A 21,013-nucleotide genomic window follows, 5' to 3' on the forward strand; every position below is an offset into this window, starting at 1 on the left:
ATAACCTAATATCTGTGATGTAATTAATATTTTAAGAAAGGAATTTGACTTAAAATTTGCAGACATACTTTCTCATTTATTTTCTTTTAATTCACCTCCTTGCGTTATAGCATATAAAATTGTAATTAAAACAGAAGTCTCTAAGGGCTCTTGCTTACTATTGAGAACTTGACTTATTTTAGGTGTTTGAAATGGAAAGAATTTTTAAAAATGATTTAAAATATGGTAGAATCACAAAGGAGACATTGAGGGTTGTATGCATACAGGGTAACTTGAGAGCTTTTCTAGGCAGCTAGCCAGGAATAAAGAATGCCTTCACTGCTAGGAGGAATACATAAGGCAAGCAGAGTGGCTCAAACTTGTTGAAATAGTAGGTCTAGCATTCTCCAGATTTAATTAACTCTGCTTCGTAATGATGTAAAGGCAGGAGTGTATGCTTTCAGTTAACATGGTTAATTTTGTGCATTGGCGCACATGCTCCCCAAAATAAAGTTTGCAGAATTTCTCAAAAGCTCTGAATTATTTATTAATGTAATTACAGGGTTCTGTTTGCATTTCTTTGAAAGAGAACTTGGAAAGTTACTTTTAAGGGTACTTTTCACTTACTTCAGAAAGCCACAGCATCAGAAAGTTATAAGGAACTGGCCTCTAATACAGAGCATGCCTAAATTGTGAGGCTGCACAGAGCCTGTAACTTTAAAAATAACCACTATAGTAACACCACGGAAGGAGTGTCATTCGCATTTGTTCCATTGCAATCCTAATTATATAAGGTAGTGTTTCAAAAAAAAAAAAAAGGGGGGGGGAGGAACAAAGGTGTCATGATCTGAGCCTCCCATGTGAACAATTCTGGATTTTGGATTAAATATTGACACCTTTCTTTGGCCCTTAATTCAGACCCCATACATGGAAAAATGTCCTGAATGCCATAGAGGCATTTGGAAGGAAAAATAATAATGTGTTTATTGCAAAGGCCAGTGCAGCCCCTTAGCCTATCACAATTGCCCACTCTTTCTGTATTCATTTGCCTTGTGGCATGTAGTCAGGAATGGCTGGTTTTTACACATGCCTGTTCTCATTTTAGCTATTGTTGTTGAAGAAGGAGAAAAAAGAAAAATAATAAATAATTATCGAGACTATCCTGCTCTCTCCTTTTAGCCTAACAATAGCCCATTGTTGGGTTATCAGTACTCTATCTGGCTCTTGTACAACCAGGAGTAAAATAAGAATTTTTTTTATCAAACTTCAAACACAAATTCCTAAAGGAGGGTTTTGTGGCTACTTTTTGACCTAGTACAGTATTTTGCTAGTGTATTTGCTCCAAAAGTGGTCTGCTTTTGATGAGGTTTTTGTCATAGGCGCCCTCTGAAGTTTCAGTGTACTCAAGCACTGGAAAAGCCCTTATTCCAGAGGCTTTGTTTTCTTTGTCAGGCTGTTTATTTTGTTTTCTTCCCACACGGTTCCCTAGCCTCACTTTGGCAACTGCTTTTCCGCATGAATTACATTCCTCCGGGCAGCCAGTCTCCTAATTCTTCCAGTCGATTTGGTTCCTGCCTGGATGATTAGGCCATGGCTCCAACTTGCTATTGGTCTCTGCCAAGGAAGCAAACTGCTTGTTAAGTGTCTTAAACATGAAGGGCTAACTCCACTTTTTTAAACCTCATTAGTGCACTGGACTCTACTTTATTCCACTTTAATAGCGTGTGCATCTCTTGAGCCCACATTTGATTTAGGATTTACACATATCCCTTTCTCTTAAAAGATTGTAGGCTAGTATCTACAAAGATGCTGGGACAGAGATATCTAAGCTATTGTTGTGAAGGGATTCCCCAGGCTGCTTGGACATCAACTGTTATGCCACCCCCTTCCACTGACCAGAAAAACACTAGTGGCAGAATCTTCTAAGCCCACCAGGTGCACAGTGGCAGGGCACCAGCAAGTCTGGTGTGAGGTCAACTGTGAGATTGCATTCCATGTAGATCTAGGACACAAAATAAAAGGTCCTCTTGTGGTGAAAGAGCAGACTTGTCATCTTTCCATGTTTTGCTTGTTTTCCTAAGAATAAATGTGAGTGAATAAGTAAGAAACACACACCAGGGTTTTGCAGCATTCCATTTTGGATTAAGCACTTTGAACTGATCCTCAGTTTGTCAATTTTACTCAGATCAGTAGAACTACTATAATAGCAAGAAACTGCAGTTTGCAAACTGCCTGTTGAATCATGCTGCCACAATTCTGGTGTAATCACATAGTGTGTGGCGTGGCAGTCGACAGTACTTTTGGTGGCACCAAAATGAAACCTACTGACAATTTTGGTCATAGAATTAAAGCTAGCTTGTCATAAATATGCTATGCAATGGAAATTAATTGTCTTCCAAATTTTAAAAAATGGGAAAATATTCAGAAAAAATAAGAATGATTTGCATATCTATAATTTTTCATTTTTAGATGTAAAAACCACATAAATAGTGTAACCAACAAAAGCTCTGAGTAAGTAGCAGGGTTTGAGATTATTGCTGTCTATATACAGCAAAACAAGCAAATCAATTTCTGCTCTACATCATACTGGTTAAAAAAAGTGTTTATTTTTGATTGGAGAACATGATACACTATTATGTTAATTGCATTGAATAAAGCACATGTGATTTACATAAATGAGTCAGTTCTCCATTGTAAAAGACATATATCTACGTTTGCACATTAGTGTCCCAAACATGCGTTGTCAGCATGTGGGAAGGAGGAAATAATACACTGAAACAGGGAACAATCCTTAAGCAAACAATGGGGAAAGAGCAAGTGGTTACATGCCACTTGGAACAGTATATTTGTGCAGATGCATAGCATAGCCACTCTAGAGGGTGAGACTTCATGATTAATGGTGTTTATTCTTGACAGAAGCCTCCTTTATTTATCTCCAATACAGTTTGGTGATTTTATCAGTCACCTGAATGAAAAATATTCAGTCATACCAATATTGCAGTGTAAATTGAGTAGAGTCACTTTTTATTATATCTTTCAGCCTTATCATCTGCACAGTAATTTTCTAGCTAGGGGTTTTGATATAGAAAGGCAGGATTTAGCTGTACTTGACAGAAAGCCTCTTCAATTTCCCCTAAAAGTTCAGGCTGCTCTTAGAAATGTATGTATTAAAAAAAAAAGCCTCTACTCTTATCCAGGCAATTTCAGGATTTGAAAGAATAAAGAAGATAAAATGTGGAGACCTGGATGTGAGAAATACTGTTAATTTGGAAAGATGTAATGGTTGTGAAGTCAGTGGTGAAATGATGTTTACTGTTTAAAAATATGGTTTTGTACAGGTTATGATTTTTTTTGTTTTGCATTATGCTATGTTTCCATAGCTTCATCATTCTGCTTTTTTTCTAATCAATCAATATCTACCTTCAGACAGAATGCAGGTTAATGCTATAGTTTATCCAGCCAGTAATTTCAGAGCTGAAGATTCTAATGATCACACACAACATGTTAGTTGTTCAGATAATGTCCAATAAGTATCCCAAAAATGGTTGGGTAGATTTTGTGTCTTTCTAGCAGTGCATTAGTGAAAGAGGAAGCCATCAAGTATAGACAATGGTTGAGTTACTTTAGAATAGTTAAATGAGAGAAGGTTAGTAACATTTCTTTGACCCTTTCTTTTGTGACTGGGGGATAGGGTATGGTGTTATATGTCTTTGCATTAATGTGGTCTTGACAGGCTGTTGAAACAGATCAGAAGTTTTCAAAAGTATAAAACAGTGGACAAGTTCATTCGGGGGGTGGAGGGGGAGCCACTGCACATATAAGCAAATTTCAGCACAAAATATCTAAGAACATGCAGTTCTCAAATGCTAGTCAACAAATAAGCTTTTCAGCCCTGATGCAATTATGATTGGGACATGAAAAATTACACAAATAATAGTTGTTACACACTTGGAGTGTGGAGAAGAATTATGCCATTTGTTCTGAGTTCAGTGCATAAAATATTTGTGCCTTTATTCTTGCTTTAAGTTGAGCTGCTCTGAGCGCAGGTTGGTAGATTCAAGCTGCTAATTAGCAAAATAAATAAATGCTTTTATCTTGACTTAGGATACTTGGAACAGTTTACACATGGTTCCCAGTGTCTCCCATCCTTATAGGACTTCAGTCTCAAAATGAATCAGTTGCTTCTAAAACAATAGGTTGGAAATCAACAGATTAAGAGATAGAATTGGTTGCAATAATCTTCCTAAAGTTCTGGTAGAAAAATAAAGTTGAAAGTAAGAATTTGCTACATCTGTAAACACTACTTTGATATGATATACTCTATAGTGATATAGTTAAGTATGTGCTTGGACTTCCTTTGTGAAAATCCCCTTTTGGTTGGACCATATCTTTTGTGGCTTTCTCTTTACTGCCTTATTTGTGGCCTGTTGATATTATACATTGACCTATTAGGATTCAAGGTAATCTGCTTCTGCCAATTTTGTTTTTTTAACAATTTCTGCAAGGCAGCATAGATTGCGCCTTTGTCTCAGACACCTCTTCCTGCAGGGTGCATATCTGTGGTTAGTCATTAAACAGATCTGTGTAAAGGTTTCTGTTGTATAGGTCTTCCTAAACTTCGATAGATATGGGAGCAATGACAGAGCTGAGTTCAACTATGCATGCACAGGTATATAAAACTGGATTTCTGACAAAGAAAGATGGGTGGTATCAGTCTGCATCTAAACTGATTTCCCCTGGGAAGATACAGTAGTGGAGTAGAAATCATTTTCAGCATTTGTCTGATTATAGTATTTTAGGATCAAATCAGTTTGGTATCCCAGCCTTGTTATCTGCCTGTAGCTTGCGGCTCACTTTCTTAACTTTTAGGATATCTGCTCACAGTCAAAAATAATAAATAAATAAAATACTTTAATGCATTTATTTTATAAATATGTTATCCCAATAGAGTGATAGAATTTGAGTGTCAATACAAGTTTGTTTGTTTGTTTGTTTAATGTGCTGCCTTTGTTTGGCTAAGACACTGGAATGTGGACTCCCAGGCCTGGTCCAACTTAGCCATGGTCCCTTACACTGGCTCCATCCTGTTTTAAGAGGAGTCTCTCAAGGACATCCTCATTGATGCTAAGAACAAGAAGAAGGCAATATCTTCTATGTCCAAGAAGGAATTTAAATGCAAGAATAAAGAGTCCCAGCCTTTCTGTCCTCCCTGGTCCTTTTTCTTGTTCTCAGGTCATTCAAACCCACCTGGTCTAGATTCCAGTTTTCCTTTCATCCCCAAGGAAATGGAATTGCCCCTCCAAGAAGTCAGTCTTCCAAAAACAAACTAACCGTGTGAATATCATCCCCATTAGATAGGGGGTAGGATTTCCCTTTTTTCGGAGGCATGACCCTACTCAACATCAGATCAGTGGGTTTTACAGACAGTGAATGAAGGGTACAAAATAGAATTCATTCACCAACACAGACACTGGTTCCTCAGGTGTTCAGTGTCATTTCAAACTATAGGAGGAAGCAGCATCAACAATCTAAGATAGTTGGATGACACCATACTACTAGCAGAAAACATCACAGACTTGGAAGAGTTATTAAGGAAGGTCAAAGAAGACAGTGCAAAGGCAAGCATACTGCTGAACATAAATAAAACAAAAATAATGACCATGGAGGATATATTCAAACTAGACTGAGGAAATTGAAATAGTTTAAAAAATCATGTACCTTGGATCAAACATTGATCAGAATGGAGATTGTAATCAGAAGAAGACTAAGAATGGTAAGGGCAGCTATGAAAGAAGTAGACAAGAGCCTAATGAATAAATATATACAATAGAGCTCTAACATTAGAATCGTCCAAGCCAGTATATTCCCTAATACCATGTACAGATGTGAGTATTGGACAGTGAGAAAAGCTGATAAGAAGATGATGAACTTATTGAAGATGTGGTCTTGGAGAAGAGTGCTAAGGATACTGTGGACAGCCAAACTTACAAACAAATGTGCCCTTGAATAGATCAAGCCTGAAATCTCCCAGGAAGCCAAGAGAATCAAATTGACGTTGTTGTATTTTGGCCACATCATGACTCATTAGAAAAAGATGATAATGCTGGGAAAAGTAGTAGAAAGAGAGGAAGACCACATGCCAGATGGATGGGCTTAGTCAGGGAGACCAAGAGCCTGAGTTGTAGGACCTGAGCAGAGAGGTTGAGAATAGGGAGACATGGGCCTCGAGCAGGTGGGTCTGATAAAGTGGACTCTGGCCGCTCTGGCACCATTTGCATGGGTCTGCCGAGACCACATGAGCCTGGCCATGATCTGGGATGCCACCACAGTTTTCAATCCAGCCAGAAATAGGAACAGGTTTCTTTCCGCTCCTTAAGTGGCTGGATTTGGACTGCCTTAGGCAGTCCCATTGCAACTTCCCTGTGGTTTTGGAGCATGTCTTGTCTAAACGTCATGCCCCCAATGCAGCCTGAAAAGTACCATACATACTCAACTATAAATCAACCTCATGTATAAGTCAAGGGCAAGTTTTGTGTCCAAAATTATGGATTTTGCTATGACCCATGGATACCCAGTGTGGCCTGGTGGCGCAGTGGTTAAATGCCTGTACTGCAGCCATTCACTCGAAACCACAAGGTTGCGAGTTCAAGACCAGAAAAAGGGCCCAAGCTTGACTCACGCTTGCATCCTTCCAAGGTCGCTAAAATGAGTACCCAGACTATTGGGGGGCAAATTAGCTTACTTGCTAATTAGCTTACTTGCTGTTCACCGCTATGATCTTTGGAATAGCAGTATATAAATAAAATAAATTATTATTATTATTATTATTATTATAAGTCGAGGGTAAAACCTAGGGGCATATAGAAAAGGATCTATAGGATGAAGCAAAGCAAAACAGTGTCAAAGAACTTAGAAAATACCAGCAGACATAACTTGTTGTGCTCACTCTTAAGGCTGGATGGATGAGAGACTAGAAGGGTTCAGTGCTTCCAGGACAGATTATACTCTTGATTTTCACCAGGGGATGGTTCTTTCTTTTAAAAAAGAGTTCAGATACAGTACTTTCATTGACCCATGGATAAGTCAACTTAGGGGTTTTTTTTTTTGGGGGGGGGTCAATTTTTTGACCTAAATTTCTGGACTTATACATGAGTATATACGGTAGTAATCAATTGAAGGAAGAATATATCCAGATATTGTGGGTGGGAGTATGGTGGGAGCAAAATGATAATCTTGTCAGGGACAAACAGTAAGGCTAGTGATACAGTGAACAAGCAAAAAAGAAACTATGTGCCATTAATTCTGCTTCACAAGTATTCTGTTTCACCTCGTTAGTTTGTAAACATATATTTTTCACAAACCGTAATAAAAAGGTTCTTCTCTTAACAAACACAGATCATTATACCCGTGACCCATAGTCCTCTTTACATCACATCCAACTTACAAATGCTTCTCTGTTAGGTCTCTTCAAGGTGATTCTAAACTCACCACACACAGCCAGGTATATATTTGTAATAATATGAACTACTGTAATTTATTTTTGTCCTGCTCTGGTAATAGCCTCTTACCTTCAGGCAGGACTCAGCCTTCTTTATATAAGAATGCATTTAGATATATAGTTGTAAAAATGAATACAATACAGGTTGAGCCTACTGTATCTGGAATTTTAAAGTCCAGAATACTTTAAAAAAAAAAATTAATGAGGGGCTGAGATAGTGACACCTTTGCTTTCTAATAGTTCAGTATACACAAATATTGTTTCATGCAAAAAAGTATTTAAAACATTATTAACTTATCATTTTTTAAAAAAAATTACCTTTGGCCTATGTCTATAAAAGGTAGAGGTAGTCCCTTGACATGAATGTCTAGTCGTAACCGACTGTAGAGGGCAATGCTCATCTCCATTTCTAAGCCAAAGAGCCATCGTTGTTCGAGGACTGCTCTGGTGGTCATGTGGCCAGCATGACTGCACCAAACGCTATTACCTTCCCACTTAAGTGGTACCTATCTATCTACAGTCGGCCCTTCTTACACACTGATTTTTTATACACGAATTCAAGCATACACGATTTGATAATGTTCAAAAAAGTATAAATTTCAAATATCAAACCTTGATTTTCCATTTTTTTTAATAAGGGACACCATTTTGCTATGTCATTATATTTAATGGGACTTGAGCATCCATGGATTTTGTTATCCACGGGGGATCTTGGAACAAAACTCCAGCGTATAACAAGGGTCCACTGTACTTGCATTTGCATGCTTTCGAACTGCTGGGTTGGCAGAAGATGGGACTAGTGATAGGAGTTCACCCCATCATGCAGCACTCAGGCCTCGAACTGCCAACCTTCCCAATCTTCTGATAATCAGGATTGGTGTTATGTACATAAAACATGAATGAATTTTGTGTTTAGCCTTGGGTCCCATCCCCAAGATATCTCATTATGTATGTATATACAAATACAGGTTTTCCAAAATCCAAATTTTTTTACAATATATGGAACACTTCTAGTCTCAAGTGTTTCAGATCAGGGATACTCATCCTGTAGTAACTGGTGTCATATACAAATCATCTTTAATATAGTTATTTTGCCTAATTAATGACTATACACCCTACCTTGAGACTCCCCAACTCTAAAAAAGCCTTCTTTCAATATTCCTAAAGTCAGCAAGATCAAGGGAATTTACTGCCCTCAGTGGTTCTCTCAGCTGTTGCCCATAATTTTATCGTGTCAATGCTATGTTAATTGATGGGTGGGGGATCCAAAAAGCATTAATTGGGGCCCCCATTTGAGTATATAACTTCAAAACCCACTTGGAGAAAGGAACAGTGTTGATTACTGCCTGTGGGAAAGAGGGAGCAAGTTGATGAGGCAGATGATCTAATCTTCGCCAATGGGAATGGTCTCTCTGCATAGCTTTTGGGTACTGATGTGGCAAGGATATTTGATATTGTCACCCCAAGCAAGGGTGTGTGCCAGGCAGGTTGCTACTTTTTAAAATGTTCGAAACATGTTTGGCCCACACTTGGGATCAGGGTTTCATGGTATAAAAAAGAATGAGCCTACACTCTTTGCAGTACAGATGTGGTTAGTTAGGGGATCCTTTACTGGATGCAGAAGGATTTTTCTTGCTGAATCTGAATCTGGTGTATGTTATCATTTTGAATGCACCCGAAGTTGTCCAGTTTTTCTAAGAATCTACATCAATGCATAGTTTGTCTGTGTAATAGCTTGGGCATCACTACAGCTATCAATTAACTTTAGAGAAGAGCAGACTGTATGTACTTGGAAAGGAATATACATTTTATGGCTATATTTTGTTCTCTTTCTGTTGTAGGCCTTCTGCTCTGTCAAGTAGCCCAACATATTCAGATTTACCATTCATCAGAATATCCCCACACAGGAATCCTGCTGCATCAGAATCTCCTTTCAGCCCACCTCATCCATACATTAACCCTTACATGGACTATATCCGATCTTTGCACAGCAGTCCTTCTCTGTCTATGATCTCAGCAGCTCGAGGACTGAGCCCTACAGATGGTGAGTTTCCGACTGGCTTCTTGTTTGCTGTCACTTTGGCAACAGTTACATTAATCTTGTCAAAGTATCTCTTACACTTCTTCTAATCGGCTGCAGTAGATTTGTCAGACATTTATTATGTCATAAATGTTTCAATACTTCATCAGCCTATAGCCGGTCATTTGTACACTTCATTGAAACATCAACCAAAAGTACCATCTTATTCAAAATTAAAAAACTGAAGTATATTTATTTCTTCTTTCACCTGCCGTTATGACAGGTGATAGAAGCAATGTGCCTTTTATCCAGGCTATATGAGTGTGAATGAAAAATTCCTGAAGTTGGCAAAGAAACTCCACTCTCTTTTTTAAAAAATGTGATAAAAGTTTTATTGTGCCCTGTCTTGATAGTTTGGAACACTACGGTTCCATTTTATGTAATTTTAAAAGGTATAATGCTTGGGAAACAGATCTTCTTGATGAGATGCAAGGTGCATTTGTCTTTAGGAAATTAGAGTTGTGGTCATCTAATTCCAATCATATTAATTTATCTGATGCAGCTAAATTTTCTCGGCACTAGATCTCACTGAAAGCAGTTGGACAAATCTGATGTAACAACTCTAATTCCCGCTTTGTTAATGAGATTAAGAAGACATTTCACCTTTTATGTTGATGGCTGAAGTGGGTTAGGTTTGTGCATTGTTGGCTGTAGGAATGGAAAACTACTATCCAACAGTTTTCTTGTATAATTTAGCATCGGTCTCTGGGGCCAAACAGGGAAGGAGCTGACTTCAGATCCACTGGATCAAAAGCCACAGATGGGCCTGATCCAATCTCTGATAATAGACCTGAAACTAGTTCAGCTAAACACAGCCCCATAAAGGTTGTGTGTGGGAGATGGTGGTGGGCTGTGATGTACAGACCTGCTAGGCTGAAGACTCCAGTACAGCTACCACCCTCAAAACACATTTCCTGTCATGGCTGGCACAAGGTGGAAGGGCTTGGGATACAGTCTTACATCTGCTACTTTGTTTCTTTCCACTTGCAGGATTGTTTTGTCCATTAAAACTAAGTTAAATTGTGTTGTTCATGTTCACTTCTGCCAAGTAGATTTCTGTTTATGGTGAACTTATGAATAAGAGACTTCCCAAGTCACTCTGTCTTCAACAGCCCTACTCAGATCTTGCTGACTCAGGCCCATGGCTTCTTTGATTAAGTCTATTAATCTGTAATGTGGTCTTCCTCTTTTCTTTCTGCCATCTATCTTACCAAGCAATCTTCTCATGATATGTCCAAAGTACGACAGTCTCCACTTAGTCATCTTGGCTTTTAGCAATGGTCAGGCTTGATTTGCTCTAAGACCTATTGATTTGTCTTTTTACCTGTCCACAATATCAGCAGAACTCTTCTCCAGCACCACATTTCAAATGAATTGATTTTCTTCCTATCAGCTTTCTTCACTGTCCAGCCATAGAAATGTGAAATACAATGGCATGAACAACCCAAATTTGATTTTCAATTATACATCTTTACACTTCAGGATCTTGACTAGTTCTTTCATAGGTGCCCTTCCAGTTCCTAGTCTTTGTCTGATTTCTTGATTATAGTCTCCATTCTGCTTATTGACTGAGCCGGAAAATCTTGAACTGTTCCAATGACTTCATCATCTGCTTTAAAGTTATGTAAATCCTCTGTGGTCATTATTTTTTTTAACTACTCAACTGTAAATGTGCCATTGAAGTTTTTCCCTTGATTTTTTTTCAGTAATCATTCCAAGATTTTTCTATTTTTTGCTAATAGTAAGGTGTCATCTGTATATCTTAAATTGTTCACATTACTTCCTCCAGTTTTAATGTCTCCCTTCTCCCAGTCTAATCCTGCTTTACATATGATATGTTAGCATAGAAAAGACAGAGCGATAAAATGGAGCTTTGCTTGACCTCCTTGGCAACTGGAAGCCATTCCGTTTCTCTATATTCTGCCCTGATGGCAGCCTCTTGTCCTTAATACAATCAAATGTTGTGGCACACCCATTTCTTTAAGACCAACCCATAGTTTTCCATTATCTATACAATCAAAGGCCATGATATATCTATAAAACACAGGTTTTCTTTTAAAATTATTTTCCATTATCCAACAAAAGTTTACAATGTGATCCCTAGTACCTTTTCCTTTCCTGAACGCAGCTTGGACCTCTGGCATTTCTCGTTTCATATATGGTATGCTGTAGAATTTTGAACATCTCTTTGCTTGCAAAGGAGATCAATGTAGTTGTCCTCTGTTTAGTGCAGCCCCTGGTGTCCCCTTTCTTGGGGAATGGAACGTATATTCAGAGTTTCCAATCTGTGCCCATTCTTTTGTTTTCCCTATTTGTTCACAGATTTTAGTAAGAATTTGAGTGGGTTCTGACATTGTTGCTTGAAACAGCTGTACTGGTATGCCACCTGTTCCTGGTGGTCTGTTTCTCCTAAAAGTGCAGCTTTCACTTCATTTTGTAAAATTGTGGGTTCATTTTCAAATGCTTCTTAGAATGAATTTGTCATCCTTTCACTTCTTTTATACAGTTCTTCTGTTTATTGTTTCCATTATCTTTTTATTTTTGTTGATGATCCTATGTGTTCCCTTGCTGGTTGTATAGTATTTCCACTCTCGTTTTAAATTTCTGTTTGCTTTCTCAGGTCTTGTGGAAGCGGTCTCTTGTTCTTCCCTTTTTGTTTTCATCTTCTATTTATCTTCATTGAATATTATGGTAGTTCTTTGTCCTTTCACACAAGTCATTGAACAACTGTGTTCAGAATTCTGTTTCTGTCCCCTTTTACTTTTGTTTTTCATCTGTCTTTAACTGCTTGAACTCCTTCTGTCATCCATTGAGGTTTCTCTTTCTTTTTGGGTGCAGTTTTTTTTATTCCTCCCTGACAATATGGAGTCTCTAGTGTTCCTGATCAATTAGGCTTAATAGTACAAATTGATTTTTTTATGTTTGAATGTCCATTCAGTGAATCCACTTGTTTCATAAGCCACAGCGCTAATTGTAGTTGTCCTCTGCTGTAGTATGTTGAGTGACTTCCAACGTGGGAGTGCAATCTTCTGGCGGTATCTTCTGTTTCATTTTGGATTGTCTCATTGTAGAATTGTCATGGTAAAAGACACACAAAAGGGTTTTACAATATGTCTTTCTTGGCAGTATCAACAAACGCTAGTTATGGTGCCACTGTTGTTTTATATGAGAGATCCTCTATCAGTGTCACCTGCCACTACTGTTCTTGCCCAGTATCTGTTTGGCATATTTGGTCTGGTTTCTCAGCAAAAGTCTATGTGACATAGGGACCCAAGTCTAAATACAAAATCCATTTATGTTTTGTATATACCTTATAAACATAGCCTGAGCGTAATTTTATACAATATTGTTAATAATTTTGTGCATGAAACAGAGTTTGTAACCACTGAACTATCAGAAAGCAAAGATGTCACTGTCTCAGCCACTCATGAAAAAAAGGGTTGTTTTTTTTGTGTTTTTTTTTAGAATACAGGTATTTGGATTTTGGAATTCTAGATAAGGGAACCATCCCCTTCTTTGATTGGCAAAAGAGCCTAGTCTGTCCTGGGAGAACCTAAAAGAAGCACTGACCTCACCCTCCACTTTCTCCACCATGGTGCTGCTTCTGGCCTTTTTGAATGATTGGGTGAGAAAATGGTGGCTCTGGTAGTGACTCTGACAATTCTCCTCAAAGGAGCACCAAGAGAATAGAGAAGGTTGGTGCTTCTTTGGATGTATCCACAATGCAGAAATAAAACAATTTGACACCATAACTGACACGGCTCAATGCTATGGAATCCTGGGATTTGTAATTTGGTGAGTTATTCACCTTGGTGTCTCAGAGAACTCTGGTGCATCACCAAACTACAAATCCTAGGATTTTGTTAGATAGAGTCATCACAGCTAAATTTGTGTCAAACTGCTTCATTTCTGCAGTGTGGGTACACCCTTTTAGGTTCTCCTGGCACGACTACGTTCTTGCCTTTTGCCATTCTATTCAGAAAGGGAGATGATTCCTTTTTTATAAGAGTTAATGCTGTATCTTAACTTTTGCCATTACATCCTTTTTGACATGTTTCCTTTGCCCCATGCACACATTGTCGTCCCATATTCATTGCACACACCATGCATTATCCAATTACAGTGAGCCTTTTATGCAGATCTCAGCTTATGCTGAAAGCTGCACGATGGAAGTTACAATGGTGTACGTGCCTGTGCACTGCACATTATTCACAAGCCCCATTATTTTCACTGGGGCTCGAGCATACGTGCAATTTGCTTATATAAGGCAAGGGCACACTGTATCATAGTTCCCTCCATATCCATCAGCCTTTAAGGTGAATGCAAACAGTTATGTGTGCTGGAATTTTGTAAGTGCTTTGGCATAGTTTTCTTTTGCTTTGTTCATTACCTGCTTTGTTACATGCCACCAAGTTTTACCCTCAACTTATCCATGGGTCATATCAAAATCCATAATTTTGGCCCTCAAATCTTACACACGAGGTTCACTTAAACGTGGATATATATGGTAGTTCATTTTAGCAATAAATGTTGCTAAACTACATTGCATTACAATTACAACACAATGAAGGTAACTTCAGTCTTTGCAGAGTAACTGTAATTGTGTCTAAATATACTTTTATATGTAGAGTATGTGTGGTCTGACATAACTATAGCTAAACACTTTAAAAAAATCTTTCCAAGCTCTGCTTAGTAGTAATTAATGATTTATACACTCAAAAGAGAGGGAAAAATTAGAAATTTCAATGGAATGAACAACAGCAGCAGCAAAAAACAAAACAAAGCCACACCACATATGCTGGTCTCTGTTGACTGTACAGAAATAAAATTGCCATTTCAGTATTTAGAATAGTAATTGCTGCTAAATTGAGCTATCATGGGTCAAATTAGCTTAGGTAGTGTTTATGGATGACAATTAATATACTGCTTCAATTAAGGGAAAAGTCCTTCCCACCACACGTGAAAATGTCACATTTACAAAACAGACAATCTGCCTTTAGCTGAATTTGAAAAATGAGCTGTACGCACTACCCAAATGGATAATACCGTAACTAATTAATCCTTACATATAAGAACATATACTTTTACAGATAATCCATTACTTAGGGGTGCTTGTTCTTATGAGAATAAATTTTAATGACCTATTGTCAATCAGAACTTACATTACATATGCAGGGCATTTGTAATAGTGATAAAGAAAGTTTAGCAATTGCTTAAAACATTTGTTAATGTCCTTATAGTTATATTAAGGTCTCCATAAATAATGTTATGGCATTACCTTTGCAGTTGTTCAAAAACAGTTTTTAAATATCAGTAATATAAAATATGTGTTACATAGTTTTTACAATATTTCACAATCAACAGCTTTATATTTTATGCGAATTATTTCATTTACATATAATGATTGCTTGGCTGCAAGTGCACTATAGACTCATTGCTAACACATATGACATTACAGTAGATATTAACATAAGTATTGTACAATATATGGTAAGTTACCATAAATTACAGTGGGCCCTCCACATTCTGGAGAGTTAGGGGCCTAGGATCCCTGTAAAAGTGGAAAAAAAACAAATAAAACACACTATTTTTTTAACCCAAGGGAAGAAACTAGGAATTTCTAGATCCTCCAGCACAATTCTGTGATCTAAATCCACAGACATTGACCATACAATAATTCTGGAAGACCTACAAATACTTAGAAAAGTGTTTTCTTTAGGAATATCTGGGTCCTCCAGTGTGACTCTATTGCAGTCATGCTGGAGGATCTAGAGATTCCCAGAGAGAACATATTAATCAAATCCTCAAAACTCAAAGCCACAAATTTTGAGAGTCAACTCTAGTCTTCTTTTGTATCCAGTGAGGAAAAATAAGAAAAAGACCACTACAAAATTAAAGATTCTAAATGAGTTTTATAACAGATGACACATTGTTTGGTTGTTTTTTTTCTCTGCTGTATATTTTATTTAAGGATGTTGCACATTGTGGTACAAGTCACCAAGATTTTCACTGTGATCAAAAGAAAGAAAGTTCTTCTGGAAAAGCATTTCATTGCCACAAGGGTTAAACCCTTGGATGAATTGTTGGGCACAGTTTTAAATGAGAAGGCACTGACACATCCATAAAGTATCTGTGCAAGCTGTTTACTATAATTTTGGTGATGGCAAGAGCCCCAAAATATAATCACAACCAGTCACAATACAGCATGAAGTTGTTGGGATGTTTGTGGTTATGATTAAAAGCACCAAAAAGCAGATGTTCATTTACTGCCTGTTGGTATTTTTCAACTAACTAGACATCTGAAGGCCTGGAAAAATAGTGGAAAACTTTGGAAAGAAGATGTCCCTTCTTTTTTCCTGAAGCCTTATTTTTCAGGAAAACTTGAGGTGGGAAGTGAAATCTTTTTTATAGAATGGGGAATAAAATGTTTAAGGCAAAGTGTTCATATATTCCTCCTCTTCTATTATTTCAAAAAACTATATAATATGTAGACATTTACGTAAGACTCTGTACTGCAGTTCTACCAAAAAAACAGTGGTTTATAAACCAATGCCAATGTACAAGTTTCTGGGAAAGAAAGGAACAGCTGTAACCAATAGGCATAAATATAATTCTGGTTTCTGGTGTATTGATTAGGGGGGAAATGCTATATCAGATAACCTGAAAAATGCTGAAGTACAATATTAGATCACTGTAATTCCTGCTCTTGGTTTCATTTTCTCTGTTCTTTTTATGGGAATGAGTAATTTATGAGTACATCTACACTGTAGAAATAATGCACTTAAACACCACTTCAACTGGCATGGCTCCATCCTACAGAAGCCTGGGATTTGTAGCTTTGTGAGCCACCAGCACTTTTTGGCAGAGAAGGCTAATAACCTTGCAAAACTACAAATCCCAGGATTCCATAGGATAGAGCTACAGCACTTAAAGTGGTGCCAAACTGTATTATTTCTATAGTGTAGATGCACCCTATGTCTGCTTAACACTTTTGACTGCCCACTGGGTTACCTTGGGCAAGTCACATGCTCTCAGCCTCAGGAGAAGGCAATGACAAACCCCCTTTGAACAAATCTTTCCAAGAAAACCCCATGATAGGTTTGTCTTAGGGTCACCATAACTCGGAAACAACTTGAAAGCACACAACAAAAACAAAGACAGATGGGATCTCTAATCCCCACTCCTTTGTGGAACTGACTTACACAGTCTTTGGCTAATTTATATTGTACACCATTGTTTTAGATTGTACGCCATTGGCAGGTTTTATTTTTATTGATTTGATCATTTGTATGAACAGTGCTGTGTACATTTACAGAAATAAACTATAATAATAATAATAATAATAATAATAATAATAATTCCCTCTCAGTTTAGCCTAACTCACAGGGTTGTTATGAAGTTAAAAGTGAGGCATGAATTATGCAAACTTGATCTCTTTCGAAGAAAGGTGAAATATAATGAAATAAATAACAAATGAGAGTATTTTGCCATTCAGTATAAATATCTCTGATAAAAAAGGATATAGGAGGAAGGCACATACAAAAGGGTACAGTGTACCATGCTGCATCTGGGAGTCTGAACAAGCTACTAGCCACAGCAGCCCCTGCTGCTGATGTCATCTATTGCTAGCAGCACAGGGAGCTGCTAGCACAGTCCAGGAAAGTCCAGGGGACTGTGACAGCAGGTAGATGGGAGTCACCCTTCAAATATCTGAGTGGTTCCAGGGGCTGAGGAAGTGAAGAGGAAAAGAGCCAAGACAAGGAGAAAAGTGAGGTTGCAGGAGAACATAGAAATGATCCTGAAGCCCAAGGTGAAAAGGAGCCAATGACCTTCTGGGAAGTTAAGATGAGTGTATTGCCAGAGCAGACCCCAGAAAAGCTCCCTTGGTATCTTTCTCTATATTTCAGAGAGAACCCACTGGAAGGGGAAAAAGTCATCCTTCACTGGCTGGTTTGTGTGCCAGGAAAGCAAGGGGGAGAGAGTGATTGTTGGCAAGTGAAGGTAGTGGTCTCCACCAGCAGGAGACTGCAGGCAGAATGTAGACTCTCTATTTGTAAGTGGCAGAAAACGATGGGGTGGTGGTGGTGGTTTGCAGGTCATGTACCTCAGATTTGAAATTGATCAGCCACCAGAACAGGACATGCAGGCAATTGGAATGCAAAAGGAAACAGAGCAGAAACAAAGATTGTAAGAGAGTTTGGCCTAGAATCAAGAAATGAAAAAAAGGAGCATAACTGATTTTGTGGAGCTAACAATTTGTTCATCTCAGAAACATTCTTCAGGCAACCAAAGAAGCAATTGTATACATGGGCATAACTTACTAACCAATATAAAGCAGAAACAGACTACAGTAGGCCCCTGGTATCCATTGAGCTTTAGTTCCAGGATCCCTAAATCTGTAGATGCTCTATTCCCATTGTACATAATGGCATAGTAAATTGGTTCCTCTTACATAAAATGGCAAATCAAGGTTTGCTTTTTGGAATTTTTTAAAAAACAAATATTTCCTATCCATGGATGGTTGAATCTGTTGATGCATAATCCATGGATACAGACAGCTGACTACACAGCTGGAAACAGAAAATGGAGAAGCTCCATTCTTTTGCATAAACAAGATCAGGAGCAATTTTTAGCACAAACCATGAAAAACAAAAAGTAGAGTAAAACTAAAGAATATTAAGTAACTTGTTTTTTACCAGAATACAACCTGGGTAATTTCTTTACCAAAATACATTCCTTGAGAATTTAAAGATGACATGAAAATAGATTTGCACTCTTAAGCCTAACTCACCAAGAAGCAGAAGTATTCTGGACTGAAGACAGGGACATTGTGAAAGAAGGATGCAAACAGATCACATTGCTAGCCAAAAAGAAAGAAAAGCCCTACCAGATGAAAGTTAAAACTCTACTAGCAATTAAGGACAGATAAGAATCAAAAGTAAAAGGGGACAGAAATAGGGTCAGAACAACCTGAATGCTCTTCATGCCTTGTTCCCAGGATCCAAGTTCAGACTATGACACAGACAGGGAAACAGAAGGACAGGGGGATGTTCCAGTGCTTGAAACAAATGGTGACAACCCCCAGCAGCTACAGCACACAGGCATGGAAGCAATAATACCTACCACAGACAAACACAAAGAAGAAAGAGGGGATACGATGTTCAGAACACTTTAGCATGAAACACCCATTCATCAGGCAATGACTGCAGGAGGCTGCCAGATCATAACTATTCCAGCACCTCCCTTGGGAACTTATTGCTGACAACCATACATTCTGGGGGAAGCAACACTTTCATCTCTTGATTCCTGGCCTGTGTTTCTGAAGAACCTTGGACTTTACTTTGTTGACTGACCAAGCTATCTGACATTCCCTTGGATTGACAGCTTGGATTTATTGCTGTATTCTAAAACTCTGGACAGCCTGGACTCAGAGAATGGTACACACCTGTCTGGTAAACTCTTGTACATAATTGGGGCTGCTATTTTCTCATCTATCTGATGAACTCTGCTTAGTATGTTGCTGCTAGCTGACCTCCTAGACAGGACAACAACAAAGCAAGAACAGGAGGCATATTCCACAAGATCTGAGAAATCAAAGAGAAAATGTAAAGTAAGAGTGGGCTACTATATGACCAACAGGGGAACACACTGGATGATCAAGAAGGAATAAAAAGATGATGGATTTACACAGTTTATACTGTGAAGGGGAAACTTTTTAGCAGTGTACATAATATGCAGGTAATAATAATAATAATATTTATTTATTTATGTCCCGACTCTCTGTCCATGACAATCGAGGTGATTGGTAGGTCAGGCTTGCTTGGTCTTACTTCATCCTACACAAAATGCATGCAGGCTCCAGATTTCACCAGTGCACTGCAAAGGAAGATTGGTAGTAGTGGGAAAACTGTGCTTCAGGAAAGGGTGTTTTGTGGTGGGTTTTTTTTGGGGGGGGGAGGTAATTACTCAGAATCTTACTGAAGAACCCCAGCAAATATTGACCTTGTTTAAAGGATCATTCAAGGCTTTGTGGTTGAGCTACTTGGAACTGAGTGCTCTTCCTTCATCCCCCCTTCCTTTGTTGCTCTCCTGCACACTGGCTGAGTTTCCCGAGTTTCATTAAGCTGGAGACAATTTTTAGGTTTGAACAAGGAAACCCTGGCTTAATATCACTTAACAAGCCACAACGATAATGCAAAATGGGTGCCAAAGTTATTTTTCTGGCTCCTTAAATGACTGTCAAAATTCTCCAGTTTAGACATAATAGAGAAATTGGGTTTAATAAAGTGGGTTGAGGAAATCAGGGGGAGGGGAGCATCATTCACACCATCATATACCGTATTTGTTAAGCCTTGAATTATTATCGCCACTAAGTCAAAGTATGAAATCCTCCTTGCTTCTAAAACAGAGAACCTTTCTTACAATAATTTTTCTGTGGACATCTTACAATAAGGCAAGCTTCTTGTCCAAGTTTTTCTTATTTTCAAACGTTAAACATCATTCAGGGTAAAGAATGCTAGTAGTGTAATTTATCTTCATACTTCATGCCCTTGCAGGTTCTGCAGACTTGCCTTTTAAAGTTTACAGTTAATGTTATTGTTAGTTAACCCAGACACTTATGTCAGAAAGCTCAGGAAGTAGTTTAAGTGTGTCTGAAAAGATACCACAGTTGTCTAATACAGTAAAAGGTTTAAATCAATGATTTCCTGTAAGAGTTTTTACCCCAATGTTTTTCTTCACCATTTTATGTCAGGTAAAGTGGTATGAGGGTTTTTTTGCTTTTATTTTGTGTTTTTTACTGAAAAGTATCAATTTTAAAAGTTCTTGAGACATTTTTAATTCACATTTAATCCCTTGAAACATTTCTTACCCAGTTTTGAAAGCTAGATTTTGAAGTTTTGCTATATAAATGTGAATTTACAAAGACATCAACTGGGATCCAAAGAATGGCCATGTATTGAGGGGCAGTGTCCAGGTAGCTGGAGTGTTTCTTGCTATTTTTGTTGCACAAGTTCAACCTTCAAAACAGAAATTATACATTTAAAAGTAAGGCCTGCCATTTTAGCCTTCTGCTGAGAAATTGTTTGGATTTTATGTGTCAGGGAATAGTTTTTCTGTCCTCAGAAGATCATCTTAGACTTGCGTCTAAGCTTTGGAGGAAGCAGTCCAAAGCATATATATCCCCCTTTCAAATCAATGAGACTTATTTACAAACACATATAGCAAATGAAATCACTGAAGGGGATCCATAACAAGTTCACAGTTTTTGAAATTGATGAGACATAAATGGACCACAGCTGATTTTAATATTTGTTTCAGAGGACCCTTACAATAACTGATGACAAACATTTTTAGTATTTAAAATTGTGAATTCTGTACATTCATGGAATAAAACAGAAAAAACACCACAGCTTGGATGAGATTTAGAAGACACAGAATAGAGGCAACAATTGTCA

At 37.9% G+C, this 21,013-nt stretch overlaps 1 protein-coding gene across 1 annotated transcript in view; it reads left to right on the forward strand.

Moving 5' to 3' along the window:
• The window catches only part of GLI3 (GLI family zinc finger 3), a 282,260-nt gene that overhangs the window by 169,346 nt on the left and 91,901 nt on the right, over positions 1-21,013 (forward strand). Inside the window, exon 6 of the mRNA XM_089532565.1 lies at positions 9,319-9,521. Coding sequence (XP_089388691.1) covers positions 9,319-9,521 — 203 coding nt within the window. The remainder of the gene's footprint in view (positions 1-9,318; positions 9,522-21,013) is intronic.

Source organism: Sceloporus occidentalis, unplaced genomic scaffold (genome assembly GCF_023333645.1).
Source record: "Sceloporus occidentalis isolate IW3139 unplaced genomic scaffold, rSceOcc1.0.p SCAF_7, whole genome shotgun sequence".
Lineage (NCBI taxonomy): Eukaryota > Metazoa > Chordata > Lepidosauria > Squamata > Phrynosomatidae > Sceloporus > Sceloporus occidentalis.